We start from the raw sequence: 19927 nt of genomic DNA on the forward strand, positions 1-19927 counted from the left end.
TCTTTTTAAAAAATTACCGAAAATGGAAGCATCACAGTATCTAACTAAATCTTAGAGATGAGGACCTGAAATGCCAAGTAAAAGCTTTTTAATAAAATTAACAGGACTTGGGTACACTAATTGAGTCAAACACTAGCCCGTTTTCAAGTTCAGCTTTAGAACTCAAATTGCTTAAAGATACTTTTATTCTAGTTAGACTAAGCAAGTATCCACAGTCTTAGTTCCTTTGTTCACACGGTCAGGGAGAACACCCTTGCTGTTTCAAAGGCACGATATAGCTAAGAACATGGACCCACCAGTGTAAAGGGGACTTGCACGGTAGAAACCTCAGCACCACCTTACTCCACTCCAGCCTGGCTGATGTGGAGAAGCAGGACATCTTCCTAGTGATGGCCTGGAACTGGTACCTCTGGGTCTCTTGACAAGTCATTGCCAGGAAAGTAGGGGAGTGGCACTTTAGTCTTGTAGTTTAGCCCCTTGGGGCTTATTTATTAGATATAACTCCCTCAAAAAAGGTTTATGAAATGCTGAGCCTCAGGTTTCATAGACTGTTTGTACACTAAGAATTCTGCAGCAGAATATTTTTAAATATTGGTTTTTGTAAGCTATATTTTTGTATATTTAATTGCTATTTTAAAACTTTAATGCATTTTTTGCTAATCACTTGTTAAAAAAATAAAACATGCATGTAATTGACCCAAACACATGTAAATAAAGGGCAGATTTTGAAATACTTTGTAATATGTACCTGTCAACTTATGCACTGGTGGGCATGAAACGGATAGACTGAACAACCTCTGACCTGTCCTCCTTCAACATGGAGTAAGGTGGGGAAAACACATCAGGCCTCGGTGACAGCAAGAAGCCGGACCACACCATCCATCCCTACTGTGACTGTCACTCGGGGTGACTTGATGTATAGCTTTGTCCTTGGATAGTACGCAACACTCCTAGTACTTGCCCCAACCTTAACACTCAAAGTTCTGTAAACGTAGCTGCTTTCCTCTGCTAACACAAGGCAGTGAGCAGCTCTCTGCTGCCCAGCTCCAGCCCATGGCTTCACCACAGCAACCTTGCAACCAACCCTTCTATGCCTTCTATCAAGTACCTGTTGAGCACTTTGCTCTCTGACCCCCAGGACCTTGTACCTCAGGTTATTTTCCCTACAGCCTGTTCCTTCACTACTCATCTCTACATTTTTCTCATGTTCTGGGGATTCACCGACTCCTCACATTCCCACCTATATTCACATCCTCTACTTGGTCTCTTCAAATGCCCTCATGCTCTGGGGATTATCAAAACCAGGTACTCTGAAACCAACCCTCAGCACCTCCTGGCTCACCTACATACATCCAGCCATTGGGGCTTCTCCCATCTTCCATTTCAGTTCAGGCTACTTTCTCTGTGCTCCATGACTACAAACCCTCCTTTCTACCTGAGTGGAGGAATGAGATGGAACTTTTGGTCACCAAAGAAACTACCTGAACTGGACAGAGAAGACAAGATGCTTCCAACAGCCACTGGATGCAGTTCACAGGTCAGGTGGCCATAAAATGTGATGTGTACATTTCTGCAGATAGTGCTGGGACCACAGCTGCTAGGGAAGCGGGTTGGAACTGATAAGATGAGGCTCTGAAAACACCTTTTACAATGGAGTTATACTAGTGGTGCACACCTGTAATCCCAGCACATCAGATGTGGAAGCAACTAGATCAGCAGTTCAAAACCAGCCTCAGCTATACTGCAGTATTGCAAGTTTGAGGTTAGCCTGGACTACAGGAGACACTGCCTCAAAAAAATAAAAGAACCCTTCACGGAGTGACACTGGGCTGAACACAATGAGGAAAGAGAACAGACCAGTAATGGGAAGTGCAGAACAGTACCACTGCTGTGTGACCTTGAGGCTTGCTTTTCTGAGCTAGTTTCTTTTGGTTTTTTTAAGACAGGTTCTCTCTGTAGCTTTGGATCCTCCCCTGGAACTAGCTCTTGTAGACCAGGCTGGCCTTGAACTCACCAAAGAGATCCTCCTGCCTCTGCCTCCCAAGTGCTGAGCTAGTTTCTTAAGACAATAATTATGAATACAAAGCACTAACTGGTCAAAACGGTCAAATAGCCAGGATGTTTAGTAAGCCAGCTCAGGTGTTTAGTAAGCCAGCCCAGAGTAGTAAAGTTCACAGGAGTCACTCAAGGAGGTGGTAGGGAAACAGAACCCTGCTATGAACAGAAAAACTTCCTGGTACTAGTAGTAGATGGAGAGTCAGTTTTGAGGAGTCTTAGCCATCCCTGGAGCCCCATGTACTATGCTGTATAAGGCCCCAGCCCAATGGCACCAGAAGTCCAATGGGCCAAAGCCCCTGTTAAAAGGCAGCTGTCCCTCTGGGAACTGGGAATCATCAAGCAGGGTAGCCAGCCAGTCAAGTCCATCCCCTGAGTTACCATGGTCCAAACCACCAAGAGCCTTCTGTTGCCCAAAAGCTGGCATCAGAACCCATAGCTGAGAATGGCAGAAACATACTCCTAACCAGAGCCTGAGGTATCCGTTCCAGCAGCAAGGCTACTGTGAACAGGCCCTTCCTTGCCTTCAGCTACAATGTAGACCTCTCTTAGTTTGTACAATATGAAAGCAGGGAAAGCTTCTTAAATTATTCTACATGGAAGAAAGGCCCAGTCCCTATCAAGAGTGTTATTATTAACTATTTCAACAGTTTTCTGAGTCATCTCCCCACAAGAACCCCACATGCTGAAGAACACAAGTTATTCAATAAACTGTTCCTCCTCTGCACTCAGTATGAAAGGATAAGCACTCTCCCTGCCCATCTGCACTTCTTTTTTACCTAGCTCACCCACTTTCATCAGGTCCCCCAATCACCTGCCCAAGAGAATTCTACCAGAAGTCTTGTCTTTCCACATAGACCTAAGGGTTAAGAGTATAAAGAACAGGAAGTGCCCTTCTAAAATTCATGAGCATTGGGTGCAGAACAAAAACCCACTTTGTAGAACCTTAAATAAACCATTTTCAGTATGTTAACATAGAGGCTAAACATGAGTCAGAGTGTGCACAGAAGACTATCTCCAAAGGCATCCTGATAAAACTGGTTAGATTCTAACACACATTTCACCAGGACAAGCAGTCACCTGCTGCCAGAAGTACAGACAGCTCTCCACTGCATACATAGCAGCTGATATTGGGAGTTCAAAGCACCTTGGAGTTAACAGTGCTAATCTGAAGAACAGCAGCTTATTTTGTTGTTGTTGTGTTGTTTTGTTTTTGAGACAGGGTTTCTCTAGCTTTGGAGCCTGTCCTGGAACTAGCTCTTGTAGACCAGGTTGGCCTTGAACTCACAAAGATCCACCTGCCTCTGCCTCCCAAGTGCTGGGATTAAAGGCATGTGCTACCACCTATAACAGCAGCTTATAAGTAGCAAATCTTCATACTGTCTACACAGGGAAAGAAAAAAATTCTTTACTGATTGCTAGATTAGATAGAATTTTAAGAATTTATCTTGATGACTTAGAAAAATACATTTGTTTCTTGCTCTGATTTGGGTAGTACACGATCATAAAACGTCTCTTAAAAAGAAAAAGAAAAAAAGTCCATAGATGCCCCTGTGGTAGGTTTCAGGAAGTCCTCCGAGTAGCAGTCAGGGTATCTTCAATAGCTCAAGGAGTGCACCAACGGCTCCAAAATAACCCTGAAAAAAATAATACACCACAAGTAAGATTTATTTTAAAATATGCATAGGGAGTGTGAGTATAGGTGCACAGAATCCAGGTGTGAGATTCCCTGGAGCTAGAGTGAGACAGTTGTGAGCCACCCAACATGGGTGCAAAGAACCAAATTTAGGTCCTCTGCAAGAGCAATGTGTGCTGTCAACCATTGGATCATCCCTCCAACCCCATGAGGTCATTTTTAACTCCTACAAGTATAATGTTAGATAAGGCAGGCATATTACTTTAACACCTGAGCACATGCAGTCAGGAGAAGCCCCAAAGAACTCTTTTTCAGGGAGAGGCTGGCTGGATGCTGGAAATGCCCAACAAGAAGAGTGGGCACGATAGCAGCTGAGGGAAGAAAGGCTCAGATCTGGCAAGGATTTTATTGTTTTTGTTTTTTGTTTTGTTTTGTCAACTTGAAACAAGCTAGAATCATCTGAGAAGAGGAACTTCAATTGAGAAAACACATCGCTTCCAGTTAGGCTAGCCTGTAGGCAAATCTATTTGGCATTTTCTTGATTAGTGATTGATATGGGAGGGCCCAACTCAGTGTGGGCAATGCTATCCTGGAGTAGGCAGTCTTGGGCTCCATAGAAAGTAGGCTAAGCAGCTGGGCGGTGGTGGCGCACGCCTTTAATCCCAGCACTCGGGAGGCAGAGGCAGGCGGATCTCTGTGAGTTTGAGACCAGCCTGGTCTACAAGAGCTAGTTCCAGGACAGGCTCCAAAACCACAGAGAAACCCTGTCTCGAAAAACAAACAAAAAAAAAAAAAAAAAAAAAAAAAAAAAGGAGGCTAAGCAAGCCATGAAAAGCGAGCCTTGTAAGCAGTTTTTCTCCATGGCCTCTGCATCAGCTCCTGCCTCAAAGTCCCCACCCAGTTTGAGTTTCTGCCTTAGCCTTCCTCAATGGACTGTTACCAGGGATATATAAGCCAAATAAACCTCTCCTTCCCAAGCTGCTTTTGGTTATAGTGTTTATCAAAGCAATAAAACCCTAACAAAGACAGATGGTGGCTTTCCTACCCTGGAGCAAAGGCCTGGACACTTCCAACAGCCAAAGACTGATGCTGAGAAGCTCAATCACAGAGGACAAGAGCCTGACTGGTCTGAACGGAGGGGAAGTGGACAGGGTCCAAACCTATTGGTACCTGTTCAGAAGGGAAAACCTGGCCTACAGAGTTCCAGACCAGCCAGGCTAGAGTGACACCCAGTTTAAAAAATAGAAATTAAAAAAGATACATGCCTTACTGTCTCCAACAGTAAGGAGTGGGCTCAAACAGGAACCTGAAACCAACCAAAAACCAAAGGACAAAAAAATATTAAGTGAGACTAAACCCTCACCAACAGAAGGAGATAGCAGCAGGAATCAGAAGAATCATACAAAGGACAGACTATATCCGTCTCCAAGCAGGAGGTTAGCAATTAAAGTATTGTAAGAACAAACAACTGAACTGGGCTGTGGCTCAGTCGTAGACCATCAGGCCAGAACATAAAGTCAGGGTTAAATCCCCAGAACCACCCAAAACAACAATAAAATTGAAAGGAAACAGAAAAATCTTCAAGTTCAGGTGGTGGATTCTAAAGAACACACTAAATATTATACCTAAAAAGGTCCCTGTCTCTCTATTTCTCAGTTTTTGTTTGTTTGTTTTTGTTTCTCGAGACAGGATTTCTCTATAGTTTTGGAGCCTGTCCTGGAACTAGCTCTTGTTGACCAGGCTGGCCTCAAACTCACAGAGATCCGCCTGCCTCTGCCTCCCGAGTGCTAGGATTAAAGGTGTGCGCCACCACCACTGCTCAACTAACATTTTTTTTCTAATATAAAACAAAATAAAATAGGTCACGTGTTATAGAAATAGGAATATGGGAACGGTTATAAATTGTAAGAAACTTAACAGCAATTAGTACCAATTTACTAATATAATAACCTTACAAGTTAAAAAAGCCAAGCACAATAGCACATGCCTGGGCTGGAGAGATGGCTCAGAGGTTAAGAGCATTGCCTGCTCTTTTAAAGGTCCTGAGTTCAATTCCCAGCAACCACATGGTGGCTCACAACCAACTGTAATGGGGTCTGGTGCCCTCTTTTGGCCTGCAGACATACACACAGACAGAATATTGTATACATAATAAATAATATTAAAAAAACCAATAGCACATGCCTATAATCCCAGCATTTAGGAGAAGAGGGAGGAATCATTGTAAATTCAAGGCCAAACCAGTCTACACCTTGAGACTTTATCTCCAAAAACTAGCAGGTAAAGGCACTTGTCATCAAGTCTGTCGACCTAGGACCAACATGGTAAAAAGGAGAACTGAGTTATTCTTTGACTTCAACATAGCATGAGCCTGCCCAATGAACACATGTGCATAAGCATGCATATAGACACACACACACAGACTGTAAAGTACTAATAAAAAAAATAAAGCTAGACCAAGCTTGATGGTGCATGCCTTTAATCCCAACACTCAGGAGGCAGGCCCTGGTCTACAAAGCAAGTTCCAGGACAGACAGGGCTACACAAAGAAACCCTGTCTCAGAAAATAAATAAATAAAAGTTAGATGACTTAAGCTTTAATCTTTCTGATGAAAGGATGTGTGTACTTTGGATTTTAATTATGAAGTATGCAATTGTTAAAAGAACTTTTATCAAGTCATAAAACAAATATGCACATATTAAAATCTCATTAATGTTTGTGGTAACATTATCATCTAAGCTCCAATAACATATGAACTAAAACAACTACCCACCCACCAAGGGGAAGAAAGAGAAACACCCATCCATGGCTCCTGTCCAATTGTTCCCAAACCGGGAAGAAGAGGGAAAACTCTTAAGACAGGAGTTCCTGTTGAGCAATCCCAACTCCTCTCCACTCTTGCTTCTAGCTGTCTGCGTATTCTATTCTCAGTATAGTGTGGCTCCAGTGTGGAATGCCTTTATTACCATCCATTCATTTCTAGAACATACATACATATGTAAATGATATTTCACATTAAAAAGCAGAACAGATGGCTTGTTTAGAGACATACAGGGCAATGTTCATCAGTATTATGATGCCTAATGGTATAGCTGAGTGACAGAACCCTTGCCCACCTAGTAAAAAGTCCTGGGTTTAATCTGATAACACACACACACACACAAAAAAAAAAAAAAAAAAAAAAGAGAAAGAAAGAAAAAGAAAAAAAAATCCCCCTTTAAAACCACTTAGTTAAACTGACAAGCATGGTAGCTCATGCCTATAATCCCAGCACTGGGAAGCAGAGGTTAGGGAGACTGTAAAAGTTCAAACCAGCCTGATGTATACAGAAAGTTCCTGGACATCCACTACATAGGAAGGACCTGTTTTAAACAATAACAAAAAAAAAAAATTGCTTAAACTAAACTAAATGAACACATATCTCATTACATTTGGTAAAAAATAGTTTTCAGAAACAAGACCAAGGCCACTGCAGTCAGAACAGGACCACTGCAGCCCAGGTCAGTCCCTTACCTCGTGCTCCGAAAACAGTGCTTTCAGCTGTCCCTTGGACCAGTAATCCAGAGCATATGCCAGAAGTCGCATGGCGATTGTGTTGACTCTCAGGAAATTGCCGACAAATACGACCTGGTTAATGTTCTGAGCACAGAAAAGTAGCAGTGAGTTCACACTCTGATTTTTGTTTTCTCATAAAGCTACACCCATAGAGTTTTTCAGAGCAACTTGACTGGATCAAATTCAATCCAAATGGTTCATATCTAGTAAGATTTGATATTCAGACAATTATGGGCTCACCCAAACTTGACCCATGAAAAGATTATGAAAGAGAGTGTGTTAAATGTGATTAACAAGGAAACTTAACAGTAAGCTTTTAAAAAAAAAATAGTAGAACCCCTGATGATTGATTTTGTCAACCTGATTAGATTAAGACGTTAGGGCAGTAGTGAGGCACAACTTCAGGCTTGTGAAGGTACTTACAGAAGTTTAAGTGTGGGGCATTCTGAGGGAAAAGTCATCTAAGCACCAGCATTCCCTCTCCGCTCCGGCCTAGTCCATCCACTGTGAGCAGGAGCCTCACATTCACACTGCCACGGTACAAGCATTTCCTATAGCCATTCCTTCCCCACCATGAATTCAAGTAAAACTTTCTTCCCCTAAATTGCTCTTGCCAGGAATTTGGTTATAGCAACAGGAAAAGAAATAAAGAGGGTCAGGGAGATAGATAAGGTGTTTATTTTGCAAGCATGAGGGAGAACCTGAGTCAAACCCCAGCACTTAGAAAAAAGCCAGACTGGCTTTAATCACAGCACCAGGAGTCCAGGACAGGTGAGAATTTATTTCAAGGCAGTAAGATGTAAAAAAATAAAGGAAGACATGCAGAGTCATGCTCTGGCCTCCATAGACATGAGCGAGGGTGTGTACATCTGCACATTCACATGTATAAGCAGAGAGATGGAGGCACAGACAGAGAGAGGAGAAAAGAAGAAAAAAACAAAGAGAAAGGAGGGAGAGGAGAGGAGAAAGGAGGGATATCTTTCTTAAGAAAACAGAAAAGCAACACAGAAAATTGGCACCAATAGGCCAGTGAAATAGTATGCTATAGTAAAAAATGCTTACCTCAAAGCCTAATGACATGGGTTCAATTCCCAGAATCCACACAAAGGTAGGCCAGATCCAATGCCACAAGTTGCCCTCTAACATCCACAAGCATGCCTTGATACATGGGCACTCCACCCCATATAAACAATAATAATTACATTTTTAAAGAAACTGGTACCAAGAAATGAAACCATTATTGTGATAGCACTGACTGTGGTACAAAGGCCTTCTAGACCGCAGGAGGGATGTGAAGAGGTTTGGGACCTGAAGACGTGAAGACTTTTCACATCAAGAGATGTGAAAAATGGGCAATTTGAAAGAAAGGAGCATGAATTCAGGTAAAATGATTCTGTTAAAGAGACTATTGCCATTACAGAGAAACCAGGGATAGTGCACCAAGACAACAGAAAGATACTCTGAGGTTAAGACCCCCACAAAAGTGCAAACCTATTTGAAAAACTTGCATTTAAAAGACTGTCTGAACAAGTAATGACATCTTGCTCTAAAAGGGCTGCAGACACTCAGAGACCTGTCACTATTAAAAATGAGGCACAGCTATATCTGGAGCTGAAGGCAGGAGGCAGCAGTGATTCTACAAGGTACTGCAGTGCAGGCATCACAAACTCAGATTTGGGCTGGTAAAATGGTAAGGACACTTGCATGATAAGTTGAGTTTGATTCAACATGTTGGAAGGATAGAATCAATTCCCAAAATCTATCCTCTGATTTAACACAACCTCTGACATGCAAGCACAAACACACACCCACTAAATAAATAAATAATATTTGTTAAAAGATCCAAGAGCCATGGAGTCTCTGAAGTTTGCACCACGGTTCCAAAAAGCTAATGGGACCAAGTAATACGGGATGGGGTTGAATTCCCTACAAGGAGGCTCCCAGAGGTAACTATGTGAAACAGTGAAGTCCTTAAGTTGCAATGTAGACTCTAAAATACTGGAGATGCCAGGAGCATGGGGTATTTGCCAAGGAAAACTGGAGATTCCATGTGAAGTCAGCTCAAGAGACAAACTGCAACTGCCACCAACAAGAACTGGAAGAGAACTATGGAAGCCTGCCCAAGCCTAAATGATGTCATCACGAGCCCGAGTGATGGTCACGGAGCTGCAAAGGCTGACGTTTATCCTATTATTCTGTAACACAGTTCCTCCCTTACAGGATGGAAATGTCTACTCTGCCTCATCATACTGTAAGCTATACTCTACATCTTGATTCGTATAGAATCTCACCATTATGAGATTATGGTAAGTCTCAGAACCAACTTTGTTTTGCTTTGTTTCTAAGACAGATTCTCACTACACAGTCTCAGCTGGCCTGGAAATCACACTGTAGACCAGCCTGCTTTGAAATTCAGAGATCTGCCTACCTCTGCCACCTGAGTGCTGGGTTTAAAGGTACGGTACTCCATGCCCAGCTTCAAAACCAAGCTGCCTTACTAAAGTAAATAGTGCCTTACTCATGTAAACAACTCCAATTAAGTACAGTGGGCCATAAACAACAATTTAAAAAAAAAAAAAAGACATGAGGTAGGTGGGGTTTTGGGGAGGAAAAGGGAGGAGTTTGGAGGAAGACAAGGTGAAATGTTAGATTAAAGTGAGGTGTTTAGGTGACAAGCTGACAAGGAATAAGCTTGAGATGGGCAATAATAATTGTCAGCATAGCTGGAGTAGGAAGCTTCAGTGAGGCACACCTTTAGCCACGTTTAGGAGGGCATTTTCAGAGGGGTGATTAAGAAAAGACTCGTCTTGAGCATGGGCTACACCATCCTACAGACTGAAATGTCAGCTGAATCAGTCTTCATCTGTTTCCTGGCATATCCAGATGTAAATGAGCAGCTCCACTCTACCACAAGTTCCTCCTTTCCTACCACGACAGACTGTGGGCCAACACAAATAAACTTTGCTCCTAAGTTACTGTTGTCAGGTATTTGGTCAAGGCAAAGAGAAGGTAACTAACTAAAAAAAGGGCTTGGCATAAAGAAGCAAATTATATGCAAGGTAGTGGCAGCTAAAAACAATTCAGCTTCAGCTATGAATTAAGAAAGCAGACTCTTAGGGCAGTTTATAATAATGTCTACCTGAAATTCCACCCCCAAATTCAGTAAAGTAGTCCAAAGCTAAAGATGCTCAAAATGGGTACAACCCTGTGCAAAACTGTTCAGCCATCTCTATCAGGATTCAGAAGTACAATCATAATGTAGGATGATCACAACGGTCACTCCCAAGTCAGCCCTGTATCATGAATAAAAGAGCCAAAGAACAAGTTCATACTTCAAAATACTTACCCCAGTCACCACTTTCAAGAAACCAAATGCCCAGCTCTATTTGAATAATGACAAAATAAGAACCTGATCAAATATATAGCTATGCATGCAAGTGTGAGGTGCTGAGTTGAATTCCCCAGAATCCACCTAAGAAAGCAGGGGCAGTGGAAAGTTTATAATCCCAGCACTTGCAAGGCAGAGACAGTCAGATCCCAGAGATTCACTGGTCAGCAACCCTAACCTAATCAAGTTCCAATCAGTGAGAGACCTTGTCTCAAAAAATAAGGAGACCCAGGCACGATGGAGCACACCTTTAATCTCAGCACTAGGGAGACAGAGACAGCCAGATCTCCAAGAGTTTGAGACCCGCTGATCTTGATAGCCAGTTTGAAAAAAAAACAAAATCAAAACAAGATGGACAGAACCAGAGAACACCTTAGGCTGTCATCTGACCTTCACAATTGCACACAAACATGCACTCACACACACAAGTCAGCCACAACTACACAAACACACACATGCACTTACACACACACAATTCAGCCACAAACCATATATTTCAGATTAAAAATATAATGTATGCACATCAATTTAAAAAATTTTAAAATACTTAAGCACAGGTAAGAGAACATGCGATAAAGGGTAAAATAATGTTACTCAAATGAAGTACTTTTTAAAATCTGGTATATAGTTTCTTCTAAATTAAAATTTAGGCAAATCCTTTGGGCCTTGAATCTCTTTTTAAGGTACATGTCTATATTATTTAAAGAATAATTTTAAACCAAAGTGTGTAAATAGGGACAAGCCATAAAGCTGTACCAACTGGATCCTAGATCTCTGTCCCTGAGGGCAGCCCATTCTTGGTTCTTTCATAGCCCTGTACAATGCTGCTTGACCTGAATGCTACAAGGCAGCACTGTAAAGAAGCTGAAAGCACGAAGACAGCTCTGCTGAGGTGGAGGGGACCAAGGTGGGCTTCCTCTGAACGCTCAGTCTTCGCCCAGCTTCAGTGGCTTCCTGCGAATTCCTTTCCACACCTCAACAGCACCCAAAAACACAGCATCCAGATTCAGCATTGTTACCCATCATTCACCCCACTCCCCAGTTAATTCTGGCTTCCTTCCTGATCCCCTTCTACTTTCTCCTCAAAAGAATTCATTCACCTCCAGCAGCAGCAATGTTTATCTTCAGGAAGAGAAAAGGTGTGTGTATGGGGAGGAGGTGTCAATGAAGATGAATCTGTTCCTCAAGAATAAAGTTCATATTTAAAGTCTACCCCTATGTAACTACATTTGGGCACTACTGTAAGAAGACAGACACGGTGTAAGGCCAAGTGGGACTCATTTAGGAAAGTCATCATTTCCCCTTAGAGAAAAGAACAATCTCATGTCCTTACTTCGTTAAGGGCACACATTCTTGCTATGGAGCCAATGTTGTTGGTGATGGTGATCAAAGTTGCTCTGGCGAGGTCCTCCTTACTGGCAGCTTCTCTCTTCTCCTTGCTCATCATGTTTCCAAAACTGAGGTGGAGGGAAAAAAAATATCATTGGTGAAACAAAGGCAATACAGTCCAAGAGAACTTCAAAGTTACTTTACTATGATAAAATGACTTTACAATAAGCATTTCCATTTTTTATTAGAGAATGATAGAAGCATCCACTGAAGAGCGCTCAGCTTCAAACAAAAGTTCACAAAGCACTTAAATGAGAAGGCAACTTGCCCTGTCTCCTACTAAAATTCAACTTTGGTACCAGATAGTTCCCTATCCAAGTAGCATCCTACAGACCCACTGGGAGGCAACACTGCCTGATCTGCCACCAGGGCTCCAGGAAGACATCTCTTACCAGCAGGGCATCCCTATGTGCAACTGTTCCACTCAGATGGTCACAGTAATATCTATTATAGAAAACTCATTTTATCAGCATAGAGTACAAAACAGCTGAACTCCACAGTGAGCTACTAAAGTACCTGGCTGCTCTAGAAGTTAAATAAAAGACTTCCAAATTTACTGATCAGCTAAAGTGCTGCATTAGTAATTATGACCCAAATCCAAGAATAAGGAAGTAATCAAGACCAGTGATCAAATGCTGCAAACAAAACAGAATCTACAGCATTACTCAGTGCCTATTACTCAGCAAATACCTGCACATGAATGCCTTTTCTATTATTAAAAATCAAGTGTTCTGCTGTGCATGGTAACTCGCACCTTTAATACCAGCACTTAGAAAGCAGAGGCAAGTAGATCTCTAAAGAGTCCAAGATGGTGGCGCACTCCTTTAATCCCAGCACTTGGGAGGCAGAGGCAGGCGGATCTCTGTGAGTTCGAGACCAGCCTGGTCTACAGAGCTAGTTCCAGGACAGGCTCCAAAGCCACTGAGAAACCCTGTCTCAAAAAAAAAAAAAAAAAAAAAAAAAAAGAGTCCAAGGCCAGTCAGAGCTACATAGTGAGACCTTATTACCTCAAAAACAACACACATGTACTTTAACACAAAAAAAAATTACAACCCCAAGGGGGCTAGAAAATGGCTCAGTGGTTAGGAGTACTGGCTGCTCTTCCAGAGAACCCCTTCAATTCCTAGAACCCACATGTCAGTTATAACCATGTATAGGTCTGTAATTTCAATCCCAGGGAATCTGATGCCCTCTTCTGGCCTCTGCGGGCACCTGGCACACCCATGGTGTACAGACGTACCTCAGGCAAAATATTCACATACATAAAAGTAGTTTTTTTAAAAATTACAACAAACAAAATAAAATTAAGACAGCCCCCAAGCTGAGCAGGGTAGCACAGGCCAGCATCTCAGCACCTGAAAGATCAAGGGAGACCTGGGCTACACAGTGAAATCCTGTCTCAAAAACAGAAAGAGGAAGACTGAGCAAAGACTTCCATTTTTGATAGAATTGCAGAGAACTAAATAGAAATATACTTAACAAAAGAAATATAATGCTCGTGTACTAAAATCTTTTGCAGTTAAAAGACAAAACCATGTAAGTAAATGGAAAGAAGCCCATCTTCCTAAACCAAAGACTTGACAGTGTTAAGTTGGTAATATTCAGGTCTACAGAGATAGTGGCTAAGAGCACTTGCTCTTACAAAGACCCAGGTTAGATTCCAAGCATCCATACAGAGGTTCAACGGTTCACATTTCCAGACTGATATCCTCTTCTGACCTCCATGGCCATCAAACAGACACTGGGTTCACATATATACATCCAAGGGAAACACACATAAAATTTAAACATAATAATTAAAAATAAAAGTTGGCAATACTCCTCGAGCTGGTCAATAGATTCAACATAGTCCCTATCAAAATCCCAGCTGCCTTCTTTTATAGATACTGCCAAGTTCATCTTATAGTTCATACAGAAAGTCAAGAAATTCAAAATAATCTTGGAAAGGAAGAACAAGTTAGAGAGCTGTATCCTGTATGTTTACTACTTCCCCCTTAGTACCAGACTGTAGTAAACAAGGGAATGTCGTACTGCTCTAAAGACAAATTAAGAATCCAGAAATAAAACCAAACATCTAGAGTCAACTAATATGACAAAGAGCTCCAAAGAATAGGGAAAGAACAGTCTTCAGAGATGAAGTGAAAAACACCATTCAAAAGGGACTATGGAGCTCTATTATGTACCATACTGAAAAGCTAACATAGACTGGGTCTTAGACATAAATGTCAAAGCCCAAACTATAAAACTCTTAGAAGTTAATCTTCACATCTTGGATGGGAAAATGTCACTAAAAGCACAAGAGATAAACACATAAATAAGACCCTTCACCAAAATTGCAAGCTTCTGGCAGTGTTTGATAGCACTTACCTACAACCCCAGCAATCAAGAGGCAAAGGTAGAAGGAGAAAAAAAAACCTGAGGCCAGCAAGAACCACACGATGAAATCCAGTCTCAAAAGGACCAAATAAGGCTTCAGGTGTAGTTTCGATTGCTTGCCGAGCATATATGGGACCCTACACATGATTTCTAGCACTAAATAATCTGGATGTCAGTACTCAGAAGGTAGAGACACAAAGTCAGAACATAACAAGGTCAAGGCCAGTCTGAGATACAGGAGACCTTGCCCCCCCACCTACCCCCCAAATTAGAAATTTATATACTGTAAATATCATCAAGGAAGTGAAAAGAAAAAAAGGGGGCGGGGAGTATATCAATTATGTGTGTATCATGCACATATAATATATACATTATATATATAAAAGAAGTTTTATCTACAATATGTAAAGACTTCTTTAAGCTTGGCCAGGCAGTAATAGCAAGGGAGAGGCAAGCAGGTCTCTGTGAGTCTGAGGTCAGCCCTGGGGCTGGGGGGGGAATGGGGAAGGAGGGAGGGAAGGAGGAGGGAGGGAGGGAGGGAGGGAGGGAGGGAGGGAGGGAGGGAGGGAGGGAGGGAGGGAGGAATTAAATGTCCATACAAAGACAAGTACACAGGTATTCAGCACTATTAATGACAAAAAAAGGGAACACCTAATGTTATTAACTAATAAATATATAAGATATGGTATATTCACATAACATCACTCAACAATAAAAAGAATTATATAAACATTGCACTAGGTGACATGAAGCTGCTCGTGACAGATCATACTATATGATACCATATATATAAAATGTTCAGAGCAATCCAGAGACAGAAAAAAGTAGCCTTGGGAAGGGTGGAAGGGTAAAATAAAAAAGTGGCAACTAAGGACTGCAAGGTTTCTTTCTAAAATGATAAAAATGTTCTGAAATTGAATTATAGAAATAGCTGCAAAATTCTGTAAAAATACAACAAACCACTAAAAATCTTACATATTTTTTTAAAAAAAGGACAAGTGCTTGTGTATACCAGACTAGCCTCCAATTCACTATGAAGCAGAGAATGATCTGAACTCCTGATCCTCCTGTCTCCATCCCAGGGCTGAGACTATAGGTATGTACCATACCCAGTTTATACAGTGCTGGGATCATATACACTAGTGCAGGGCTTCATATTAGTATATACTTTATTAACTGAACTACATCTTCAGCCCCAAATTAAATACTTTAAACAGGTAACTTTATAAATTACATTTCAATGAAACTACTTAAAATAAAACATAATCTAACAGGATTTTACTCCTATGTTTCTTACTATGTACATACTCCCTTACCTTGAAGCCACAGCCCATCCTGGCAATCCAAACCTTTCATAATCTCCTCCATAAATGTCTCGAACTAATTTGTCCACTTTGGTGCTATCCCCACGAGACGCCATCTCAAGAGCTTCTTCAAAAGTGCTACAGCCAGTAAGAAGACAGCAGAGACCAAAGAAAGTTCCTCCTCCAAGACTATGATTAAAAACAAACAATGCAGTATTTTTAAAACACAGGAATGCGATGTTGAAAGACTTATGAACCCCAAAACAACATTCATGTATCAGTCTACTCTTTCCCCAGTTAAATCATGCATGATACCAGTAAATTTTCAACAAGATAAATACAAGTGCCTCATAAACATAAAATGTATATATCTATGTGAGCCAACAAAGTACAAAAATATATAGAGCCCATTTCCCTGTCTATGTTCCCGGTGCAGTCTACTCTTGCCAAGGATGAAAAGCCTCAGGCACACATAAGTAAGGCCAACATACCCCGCGTCATACTGGCACCTACTTTCTGTCTTCAAGTGCAGAATGACCTCTGAAGTCATTCCAACACCTGTCACTAAACCACAAGATCCCTCTATTGAAACCTTTCTTCCCCAAACTACTCTCATTTGTTGGCTAATACTCATTAGGTAAAGTTAATCAAATCCTCAGTTCCTTTTCCTCAAATAACCCTTGAACATTAACCAAAACATTCATTCTCTTCTTTCATCTAATTCTCCCCTTTCAAATCATTTTTTATAGTTATCAGTACCTCAACTTCTAGATCCATACTGCCTTAGTTTTCTATTGCTGTGATAAGACACCATGACTAAGACAACCTATACAGAAAAGAGTTTATTTGGGGCATACAGTTTCAGTGTTAGAGTCCATGGCTATCATGGCAGAGAGCATGACAGTAGGCAGGCATGGCACTGGAGCACTAGCTGAAAGCTCACATCTTGAGACATACCATAAAATAGAGAAAGCTAAGAATACCTAGCTTTTGAAATCTTCAAGCCCACCCTCAGTAACACATCTCCTCCAAAAAGGCCACAATTCCTAATCCTTCTCAAACACTTCCATCAATGGGAACCAAATATTAAAACATATGAGTCTATGGTGGGGCCATCCTCAATCAAACTATCACACACACCATCCCATAAATATCAATATCCCTTATCCTACGGTCATCTCCTGATCACCTTATACCATCCTGTGGTATAAGTGCATGTATGCACATGTTAAAGCATGTATGCATGTATATGTACAAAATCTAGAGGTTTCAAAGGAAGGCCTTTTTCTTGACTTCTCTTCCAAAAGTCTACCTGGTTAACTTCAGCCACTTTATATATGCACACCATAAACTTGGATGCAATGAGTCTTGTTGAGCCAACACTTAATGAAACAATAAAACCTAAGCAAAAGAATGTTTAAACCAGAATGTTTAAAAAGAAGCAATGCTTCCTTGCATAGTTTCAAAAATTTTAATGGGTGCTATAAGTATGGTTCTGTGATACTTGAGAACTCAGTAAACCTATATCAAGTATAAGCAATGACATATGAAAGATTTACCTGGTGCCTGTGACCCTCCTATAATTATCTTTGGAATACACTGCTAAGATGCTAACACCTGAGCCGATGTTCACCAGAAGCAGAGGGTATGGATTTTTCAAATCAAATGGTAACTTCTGACATTTTTCAGAATCAGCAGGATTTTCAAAATAATAGCACTGTGACCGTCCATTGAATCCAACTGAGTCAATGTACAAAATTCCTTTTATTAAGCAATCCAATTCATCCAATTTGTGAAGTTGAAGGTCGCCTATCTGTAATAAAATAAGAAAGTAATCAGATTTTCTAATAAGCTAACAATTTTTTTAATATGGTTTTCTGAACCAAAGTCTCACTGTAACCTAAGCTGGTCCCAAATCCTCTTGCCCCCACTTGCTAAATGCTAGGACTACAGGTATGAGCCACTATCTCTGGCAACCAACAGAAAAATTTTAAATTTCACTTAAAAAAGACATCTGTACACTGAAAGAAACATAAAAGCATGCCCGCCCATGGATGTGTGGCATTTATATGTGCTTGTAGAGCAGAGCAGATCTGGGGGAAGGAAACAGGAGGATGGACTGCCAAGACAAACTCTGGTTCCCACAGACCCAAAGAGTCTCCATCCAAACCACTGCAACTGTGGGGCTGTGTGCGAAGTCACAGGTGACCAGCAGAACATAGGACCACTGCTGAAAGAGACAGTGAAACAGAGATGTAGTTGAGACCATGACTTATCCATTTAGTTTGATGTTGGCTATTGGTTTGCTGTATATTGCCTTTATTGTGTTTAGGAAAGTTCATTGTATCCCTGCTATCTCCAAGACCTTGAAGGTATCATGAAGAGATGTTGTATTTTGTCAATGGCTTTTTCAGCATCTAATGAGATGATCATGTGGGGTTTTTTTGTTTTTTTTTTTCTTCCCCCAGTTTGTTTATACAGTGGATTACACTGACAAATTTGAACCATCCCTGCATCTCTGGGATGAAGCTGACTTGATCATGGTCAATAATTTTTCTGATGTATTCTTGGATTCAGTTTACCAGTATTTTATTGAGTATGTCTGTATCAATGTCTAAGAACCTATTCCTAAAATGCATAGTCCAGGCCAGGAAGCGGTGGTTCACGCCTTTAATCCCAGCACTTGGAAGGCAGAAGCAGGCAGATCTCTGTGAGTCTGAGGCCAGCCTGGTCTACAAAGCAAGTTCCGTAACAGCAAGGACTTTTACATAAAGAAACCCTGTCTTGAAAAATAACTAAAAACAAAACCAATAAAAAAATTAAACAAATAAACAGGATATGTAGTCCAGTCTGCACTCTTCCCTTGAATCCTCACACAACTGAGACTCTGTTCATGGCCTGAATGATTTTCAAACATCTGTTGCAATGGGGCCTCTACAGCATCTTGGAAATAGAAATCTTTTCCACCTACCTAACAGTTATGACCCAGAGTCCACTGGGAGACTCTCATAAAGGAGCACTTGCCATTCCACTCCTCACCTGAATTCATAGATAGAAAAGAAACCACTGAAAACCAATAAACAAGAAAAATCAAGGGAAGAATATAAAACCTGCCAGACATGGTGGCACACACGCCTTTAATCCCAGCACTTGGGAGGCAGAAGCAGGCGGATCTCTCTGAATTCAAGGCCAGCCTGGCCTACAGAACAAGTTCCAGGACAGGCTCCAAAGCTATATAGAGAAACCTTGTCTTGAAACAAAAACAGCAAAAAAGAGTATAAAACCTTATTAGCTAGTGAATGTCATTTCTGCTAGGATTACAACAGCCAGTTGGGGGATGGGGAGAGAATCAGAAAAGGGCAAGGCCATAAAGTATGTAGTGACACATAGGGGGAAAGAGTGAGACATAAAAACAGTATAAACTCAAGTTCCCTGGAAAAGCCAGGTACATGTTGGCGAGTCTGCATACCGACTAACTGGTCAGTTCTTAACTGGTCGTTAGTACTCTCAATAGCCATCACCAATTTTTATACTTAACATCCTTTTAGACTATCAGCTAAAATCTTTGGAATGTATTAGTAGATCACTAGCTTAAACTTAAAAAAGTCATTAGACAACATCTAAAACGTATTAGCACCTGCCAACCTGATGTCTTCACCAATGTTTTTTGAAAGGCACTGCCTTATGGCTTCCTTTTGCTCTGTAACCTCTCCCACAAAAAAGATGTCAATCATGCTGTTCAGAGCAGTCCAAATTTGTGTTGCCAAGACTGGCTTTTATTTGGTTCAGAATAAACTTAATTCCTATGAAGCAAGAGCTACACTTTGTGTTGACAGAGACAAAGGGAAAACCTCCCTCTGTCAAATATTCTCATTTGGTAGCATGAAAACAGGCTAGTGATGACATTTTAACTCTGCATGCATTGCCTCTGAAAGCTGGGGTATTGCACAATTCATTTGTTAGCACTCACACCTTCACCACATTGACCCACAAAAGATCTAGCCTCAAGACCTTGTAGTGTTCACTAAAGGGAAGCAAAACCTAATGCTCAGTGCTCTCCTGGCCTTAGAAGTTTAGATTGGTTGAAAAACTTGGCTGGCAAGAAGAGCAGAGGCTGGGATTGTATTTGCCTAGTTTGTGCACAACAGCTCCGCCGGCAGTTCTAATGCCTGAAAAGAACTTTTAACAATCTTGTTTTTTAGCCAGGCGGTGGTGGCGCACGC

At 41.3% G+C, this 19927-nt stretch overlaps 1 protein-coding gene across 2 annotated transcripts in view; it reads right to left on the reverse strand.

Moving 5' to 3' along the window:
- Positions 1-112: 112 nt before the first annotated feature.
- Pank2 (pantothenate kinase 2) overlaps positions 113-19927 on the reverse strand; it is a 35612-nt gene continuing 15797 nt past the window's right edge. For both annotated transcript variants that reach the window (XM_057780335.1, XM_057780336.1), the window contains 5 exons: positions 17264-17517; positions 15717-15893; positions 11969-12092; positions 7206-7331; positions 113-3692 (listed from right to left, as the gene is read on the reverse strand). In XM_057780335.1, coding sequence (XP_057636318.1) covers positions 3642-3692; positions 7206-7331; positions 11969-12092; positions 15717-15893; positions 17264-17517 — 732 coding nt within the window. In that variant the 3' untranslated portion in view covers positions 113-3641. The remainder of the gene's footprint in view (positions 3693-7205; positions 7332-11968; positions 12093-15716; positions 15894-17263; positions 17518-19927) is intronic.

Source organism: Chionomys nivalis, chromosome 9 (genome assembly GCF_950005125.1).
Source record: "Chionomys nivalis chromosome 9, mChiNiv1.1, whole genome shotgun sequence".
In the NCBI taxonomy this organism is placed as follows: domain Eukaryota; kingdom Metazoa; phylum Chordata; class Mammalia; order Rodentia; family Cricetidae; genus Chionomys; species Chionomys nivalis.